Below are 7,858 nucleotides of genomic sequence, written 5' to 3'. Positions count from 1 at the left end.
GGAAGCAGAGCAGGTGAAAGGTGGCGGGAGGATCACAGCAGAAGGGGGAGAAAGAAAACGTGGGTTTGTCCGTCTCCACACTTGTGATGTTCATGATGATATGTCAACTATTATACAAGTTATTCCCTTGTTTGTATTTTTTTTTTTAATGTCTTGTGTATTTTTTTTCTCCTCCGAGGAGCGTCAAGTCTCTGTAGCACCCAATCCATCCCAGACAAACCCCCCGCGAACACCCCCCGCCCCCCCCTCCCCCCCCGACCCTGTATAGCCTGCCACAACGAACCCCGTTAACAGAAAACAGGCCCAACATCGACGAGAAGTCAGACGGTCACGACAACATCGATTGAAATGATACTTTAAAAAGACAAAGCAACACAAAAATAATTACTCTCCTCTTATTCAAGTGTCTCAATAGAATAATCTTAAAACAAATAAGAACAATCGCTTTTCACGACACAGATAGAAAGAGCACCGTCTCTCTTCTCTCTGTCCTCTTTTGGCTAGAAATCTCAAGGTTTCGTAAAACAACATCGACGACAAAAAAAACAAAAAAACTAAAAACATTCCTGAAGACATCCAAAAATACAAATGATAAACAATACCAATATAAAAAAAAGCCTCCCTGACAACATCTAAAAAAAAAAAAAAAGAAAGAAAGAAAAAAGAAAAGGGAACCAAAATAATAACATTTCATACAGAAATTGCAATAGCATTCTATACATGGCATCACTGTACAAGGAAAGGAGCAAATGTCTGGTAAAACTACCCACAATGCAACACACGGTCACTGACGTGGGGGAAGGAGGATGGAGAACAGAGAGTTCGGGGTTCAGAGGGGTTGGAGGAGAGGATGAGGAGGGTACAGTATGAAAAAGAGCGCGGGAGAGGAAACAGACGGAGGATAGCTTGAACCCAAAGTGCAGAATTTACTTAAGTCATCAAAGGACGATGTCGTCTTCCTTGTAATACAGAACTGTTTTCTTTTCATAATAATAATAATAATAATAACATAATAATAATCAGAAAACTTCCTTTACAGAAAACAGTAATAACAATAAAAGTAACAATATTGACCATAATGCCAACAAGGACATTAGATGTAGAAATAAAGTTGGAAATAAAACTTAAAAAACAAAACAAAATAAATGACAAAACAAAAGCAAAAAAAGAAAAAAGAGAGCTGGTTTGTCCTGTGCGATGTCACTGAGCTCCATCTTTGGATAGAGCACTTTTTGTTGTCTGACCCAAAACACCCCCCACTGGGGACAAAGGGGGGCGGGGCGCCGCTGCTGCTGCTGTGATTTCAGCCCGCTAAGGAATGACCTGTTGCCATAAAGCAGGGGGGGGGGGGGGGGGGGAGAGAGAGAGAGAGAGAGAGAGAGAGAGAGAGAGAGAGAGAGAGAGAGAGAGAACTTCATAGACCCCCCCCAGCTTGCCGTTTCTTTTCGGTCGCGCACGCAGAGACGTGCGGACGCACTCACACTTCACGTGAATACTTTGGGTTTGTGGCAGCCGTGTGTGTGTGTGTGTGTGTGTGTGTGTGTGTGTGTGTGTGTGTGTGTGTGTGTGTGTGTGTGTTTGTTGCTGGACTATGGATGTATTACCCTGTGAGGCACGTCATGAAGTGATGCTAGGGGAAGAGGAGGAGGTGGGTGTTGTCAGGGTGGGAGGTGGGAGGGAGGGCTGGCCCGGATCTGTAGAAGCGGAGGAAGGAGGTGAGGAGGTGGGTGCCATCGACGGTGGAAGGAGTGGGACCCCCAAAGAAGAAGCGAGATGCTGCGTGTGTCTGTGCAGGAAATGCTGGCACGTTGGCCTTGGAGCGCCTCCTTTACCTCCGCCTACACCTTTCCCCACCCCCTCCACCCCTTCTCTCCCATGAAGACTGCCCTCCTGGGGACAGATGGAGACAGACAGATGGGACAGAGAGCGCCCCCCGCTTGGGCAGACGACGGTGGTTTGGCGTGATGCTGCTCAACTCAAGTCAACACAACTCAGGATGGCTGATATGGACTGATGTACACTGGATGTACTTCGTCCTGCAAGAAACAGAGCGAGAGAAGACCGCGAGTCAGTCCTGTTCTCCTGTACAGCCACTGAGAAAGTGAACCTTTCATCTTCACGTTGAGGGGCTTTGATGCTTGTATTTACCTGCAGGTGGATGAGAAAAAACGTTCAGGGACAAATGAGCTTACATGATATGTTTTTATCTATTTTGATAAAAAAAAGAAAAGAAAAATGTCATCATTATGAAATTTAATCTCTTCGGTTGCTGATCTTTCCAATAAAGAGAGTCCTCAATGTGTGGTAATGGATTTGAAGGTTAAAAAACAACAACAACACGCACATATATTGTAGATACATATTTGATCAAAGATCATTAACTACATGGGCTCTCTGGAATCAAGCTGATAGTTAAAGTTTAATCCCCAAATTCAGATGAGGGGATTATCTGATGTCTGACACTGGATAATCTGATTTGGACACGACCGTCAATGATCCACTAACTTCACTCCTTCAAGTGTTCACTTGTCAGAGTGCTTTGTCTTCTGAGAACAGCTTTTTTAAACATCTGATATGAAAAGATTCAAAAGGCAACTTTGACATATGGTTACCAAGATGAGTTGGAAGGTGTGTTTTTCAAGTCAGATTAAAATGAAGCCGCTTTCAGACGGTCTGCCACACGTTTATATCCTACTTAATGATTTAAAACGGGTTGGTGATAGATTATAGATGACTGGAGTCAATCACCTCTGTTTAACAGAGAATGACTGTTTTGGTTGAGGAATGAGAGTGTGCTGCTCAGATCCTCCGTGCGAGTTAACACAAGTTACTTTAGTTTTATCCCAGTCTAAAAAACATACATGCGAGGTGGGTTGGTGACCCTAAACTGTCCGCTGGTGTGAACGTGAGTGCGTCTGTCTGTCTCTATGTGTTTGTGTTGCTACTCTGTCCTTAGTGTAATCAGAAAAATGTCTTATTGAATAGAAAAAAATTATGTAGTCTCTGACAGAAATTCAAGAGATCAGTCACTACTGCCACCTAACAGACTAAAGCGGCACTGCAGAAAATGTTACACACTGAAAACGTCCCAAAAAAGTAATCTGTGAGGTGTGCATCCGCTAAGGAAGCACTCGAAACATTCTGATTGGTTTTCTACTGATGTGGCTTGGAGAACGTGATAAACAGCTGTGTGCGTACCTGTGCTAAACCCCAGCCTGCTCCATGCTGTACTGCAGGTCCGGGGGTTTGTAGCTGAGGAGCATGTCACTGGTGCACGACGACGGGTAGCAGGCAGCCGCGTGGAGCTCCCCTTCCACATCGCACACTGTGAGAAACACGTTTCGAAGGTGAGGACGGGCATTACCCACAATGCAAGAAGTAACTGGATGTGTCTCACTGACCTGACTCCTCCCGCTGGTGCAGCTGCTGGCTTCCCGTCAGCGATGTCTGGCTGAGAATGTCGGACATGCGAGCGGAGCTGAGCGCCTTCCCGGCCAACAGACTCATTCCAGACATGGGCTCTGCCTGATCCTGCGCAGGAGATACCGCACACTCAAGCTTTAATACTCGGCTTCATTAGTAGGTCAGAGTTTGAGGTGACTCGGTTAAAATTGTGTAAATGTCCTCAAAACATTTACATGAACAACATTTCACAGTTCAGTCAGTCTCACACTTGCTTTCTTCCTGCATTTCAACGTGAGTGAGCTTTCTCTCTGTACGGCGCTATGATTCATCAAGTGTATTAAGTTTTTAACCATCTTTACCTTTAATCTAGTTTTGTAGTTTTAGATGTTTTTATATGTTAAATTTACTGTGTTTGAGGCATACTAAGAATAATCTACTTTTTATTTCATCGTATCAATTCCACAAAATGCCTTTTCTTTTTTTTTTTACAGCAAAAGATGCAAGTTTATTTTCCAGGTAAAGAAAGGATTTGGCTGCTATCTCTCAGCCGAACAAGCCTACAAAAGATGGATTCTGTAGCTGTTTTGCTGAAGTGTAGGCTGGTCTACAGTATCTATAGTGAATGCTGTGCTAATACGTTTGTATTTTCTGAGATTGGTGACAGCAGCTGATCAGCAAAAGGTTTATGAATTGGTAGTGCAGTAGCATTAACTCACGTAGGCGTCGTCACAAGTCTGGATGGTGTGGTGGCGCTGTAGCTGTCCTCTGGATCTGTAGGCCTCAGACTGGGGTCCCCGTGCAAACCCTACACCATTATGGTCCGGCACCTCCATGGCCTGTCCTTGGGGCCTGCACTCCACATGCTCAGATTCTGAAGGAAAAAGGTGCATTTGATATTCCAGAGACTGACAATTGTGCCCTAACCGATGGCTGTGGTTCGGACTTGGACTGCATTACTAACCTCTCGTTGCCGGAGCGTTCCTGATGTAGCCAGCATGCCTGTGTGTCGGGGAGTTGTAGGGTGGGGTTCCTCCTCGGGGAGGCCCCAGGAGCTCGTGTCCTTCTCCTGCCTTTGCCAGCAGGCCCTCGTGTGGGTGGTGGTAGCCTGACGGAGCCTCGTCCTCCTCCATGCTCTCCGAGTGGGGTAAGCTGGGGCAGGGCGCCTGTGCTGGGTGCTGCTGGGGTTGGACCTCCGGCGGTCTGATCTGGAGAAGGTGGTGGTAGTGTTGCCCTCCAGACGCCCCCTGGGGTGCTGGCGGATCTAAGCTCTCCCCTTGGCTTAGCTGGCGGAGAAGTAGCATGTCGTTATACTCCTGCGGCGCATTGCTGGGTGGTGTCGGGGGCGCTGCGCACGACCGGGGGCTCTGCCTCTTCAGCAGAGCGGCTAAGTCTTGGGGCCCCCCCAGTCTGGGGTCAGCGGGACCCGTTAGAGAATGACGGGGGGACAGGAGGCCCTGCAGAGTTGGAGTGACATGCTGCTGTGGGGGGCGATAGTCCAAAGGAGTCGGGGAGAGCAGGGCCTGCTGTAGTGTAGAAGGTGTGCCATAGCCGCCAGCCCCCACCACTCCGCTTTGGTAGCCCTCCAGGCCGGGAACCTTCAGGGAGGTTCCCTGCAGGTACGGGCTGTAGGACCCCACAACTCCGGAAGCGCCCCGGGAGGCGGCGTCTCCGGAGAAGAGGTGTGGGTTGAACTGGGCCTGGTCGTAGGCCGATGTGAAGCGGCCAAGGCTGCGACTAAATGAGGGGAAACACGACAGACAGTTAGCACGAGTCAGAACAATTTTCTCAGAATCCTTTACGCACAGATACTTTCTGGAGAAATGACCCCAACACACACACACACAGTCTAGCAAACACTTCAGTCTGCTCCAGGTTCAAGTGTTCACTGAGAGGTGTAGAAGCACATTTCCACCGGATACGCCTTCAAGTGTTACATACTCTCAGTGAAGCCAGTCCTGGCTACAAGGTCAGGAGATGAAGATGTCGGGAGTCAAGGCACAAAAGTTGTTCTACTCAGCCTGCAGAGACACTCCGAACCCAGGCACTCACCCTGATACACCTTGTCGTGGATATCCTCTCAGCAACGTTGAGTGATTCACATTAAGCTCTTAGTACTGCTAACAAACGATGTACTAATTCTCACGTCAGCCGCCCCTCCCCCCTCCCTACAGGTAACATTTGTGAGCAAAGCAGCAGCAAGTCTGGAGTTCAATATGAGAGATCTTAGCAAATCAATGAAATGTAGAAGGGATTGAAAACAAAGAATGACAATGAGACAAAAGCATACAACAAACTACTTGTTCAGAATTGAATGAAACACAAACAAAAGGCAGACGAGGAGACGGATCGAGTCCGTTGATGTTGTGAGCAGCCATTCCAAAGAGAAAGTGGGGGGGTTTGAGAAGCCGGACGGGATCACCTGTGCATCTCAGCGTTGTCAGCACTGAGCTGCTTCCCGAGGACTCTGTGTCCGCCTGGCGTAGCTAAAAAGCCGCCCGGTCTCTGCACCCCGCCTCCCAGCTCTATTTCTTGCACCTGAATGGTGACCTGCAGTCAGAATCATTTCATCATCACACCAATAGCCAGTCAATTCACTATCAACGCATTTTACTTAAGAAACAACATGTAACCATCAGCAGAGACTGAAATAAACATGGCTGGCTCTTTGCAGTCACCTGCTGCTGTTGGGGTACACCCTGTGCCAGAGGGACAGCAGGACGGGCAGATGCTGCTTGTGGATTGGTTGGCAGAGAAACTCTGGCCAGTCCTGTGGGAGGCGGACTTCCGCTCTGGCCCTGGTACATCGCTGGAGCCCCGTGCTGGTACTGCACTGTCGACTGACCTCCTGTCAAAGCAGTGGAGACATAGACTGAGAAAACCTGGTAAACTGACATTACAACTGTCAAAAAGGTCTGCGCAACAACAAGCATTCAAATTTAGGTCACAAGACTCAAAATGGCACTTCAGATAAGTGAAAAACTCAGACTGATGAATGTTTTGTGGAATTTGTACCTACTTTTGATTACCCGGTCTTTGATTTCTGTAACTTTGCTGCAAGTGCGCTGCTCTAAGTGTACAATAATGTATATATATATTACAGATTTCTTTATCTTAGTTTATTCTATCTTTTTCCATTTGTCTTACCTCTAAATACTTTATTTGCTACCATGTGACCTGGGAACTGTGTTTTGTTCTTATCACGCCTGGTTTGAATGGCAACAAGAGTCTAAATACCATCCAAAATCAATTAACAATTCTATTTAATTTGAGAAGCAGACACTTGATTACTTAAAAAATAGCTGCACTACAATGCCTCAGCTGTTGTGCATCGAACATGTTTGTGTATTTACAGTAAGGCACGTTGCAGTGGGTGAGGTTGCTTCTATTGTTTTTTTTGAGTGGCAGGGACGCATGCATCAGTTAATCTAACAGATATGGAAACATCTTTTCAATCTTGCATCACTTAAAGCAAACTTGAGCCCAATCCAGTTCAATTTTACATCAGGTTGAGTTGTGAAGTACGCCAGCTGTGTATTAATCTGTAGCGAGGCATTGTGGTGGTGCTGTTACTAACCGTGCCCTTGCATTATGCCTGCAGTGCCAGGCGGAGGACTCTGATTGGGCTGTCTGAAGAGGTGGTTGCTGGGATGTGTTGGCGGAGGGCTAGAGGGCTGGATGTGCAACCTGAGGGAGGACGGGACAGAGGAGAAGAGGAGAAGAGAGAGACACGACAATGATGTAACACTTCAGTCGATAGCGCTGCACCATGGTATCAGGTTCACTGTTCAATAGCTGATGAGTAGTGTGTGTGTGTGTGTGTGTGTGTGTGTGTGTGTGTGTGTGTGTGTGTGTGTGTGTGTGTGTGTGTGTGTGTGTGTGTGTGTGTGTGTGTGTGTGTGTGTGTGTGTGTGTGTGTGTGTACCTCTGGAGCTGGTGGGTAAGGTGACTGGGCTGGCTCTCTCCATGGCCTAAAGACAGACCCTGCAGGTAAAGAGAAAACAGATCTGACTCACAGCGCGAGGATAACAGAATTAACTCTGCATAGAGCAGACGGCATGCGGGGAAAGAAGTGCTGCTGGGAGGTGACTCCTCCCAAAACAAGACAAATGGAGCAACTACGTAGGAAATCCAAGAATAACAAATCAACAGAACTTAAATGTTTCCAGTGTGAAAAGACTTCCTCCAAATTTCATCGCAGATCCCAACAAATTACTTTCATGGTTTTGATACAAACTGTTTTATAGTTTATCTGAAAAATATAGATTTTTTTTTTTTTTAAATAACTGAAAGACTTTGTTAATACCTTAGCGACACTCCCTCAGCCACAGAACAACTCTGATTAGTTTTTATTTATTGGAAAACACCAACTTCTATTAACAAAACAGATTTAACCATTCAGCGAAGCCACACTACATACAATTAATCCAAAAATGACCTGACGTGTTTTTCACAG

At 46.6% G+C, this 7,858-nt stretch overlaps 1 protein-coding gene across 3 annotated transcripts in view; it reads right to left on the bottom strand.

Annotated features, from left to right (window-relative positions):
• The window catches only part of sik3 (SIK family kinase 3), a 37,844-nt gene continuing 29,986 nt past the window's right edge, over positions 1-7,858 (bottom strand). For 2 of the 3 annotated variants that reach the window (XM_080460370.1, XM_080460372.1), the window contains 9 exons: positions 7,328-7,386; positions 6,980-7,089; positions 6,081-6,250; positions 5,825-5,952; positions 4,367-5,139; positions 4,122-4,276; positions 3,402-3,531; positions 3,199-3,325; positions 1-2,036 (listed from right to left, as the gene is read on the bottom strand). In XM_080460370.1, the coding sequence (XP_080316496.1) occupies positions 3,204-3,325; positions 3,402-3,531; positions 4,122-4,276; positions 4,367-5,139; positions 5,825-5,952; positions 6,081-6,250; positions 6,980-7,089; positions 7,328-7,386 (1,647 nt within the window). In that variant the 3' untranslated portion in view covers positions 1-2,036; positions 3,199-3,203. Of the gene's footprint in view, positions 2,149-3,198; positions 3,326-3,401; positions 3,532-4,121; positions 4,277-4,366; positions 5,140-5,824; positions 5,953-6,080; positions 6,251-6,979; positions 7,090-7,327; positions 7,387-7,858 lie in introns of all 3 variants that reach the window. The other variant, XM_080460371.1, reaches the window with a different exon arrangement.

Source organism: Lipophrys pholis (assembly GCF_963383615.2).
Source record: "Lipophrys pholis genome assembly, chromosome: 3".
Taxonomy (NCBI): domain Eukaryota; kingdom Metazoa; phylum Chordata; class Actinopteri; order Blenniiformes; family Blenniidae; genus Lipophrys; species Lipophrys pholis.
The sequence above is the reverse complement of the archived record's forward strand: the minus strand, read 5'-3'. Positions and strand labels throughout refer to the sequence as shown.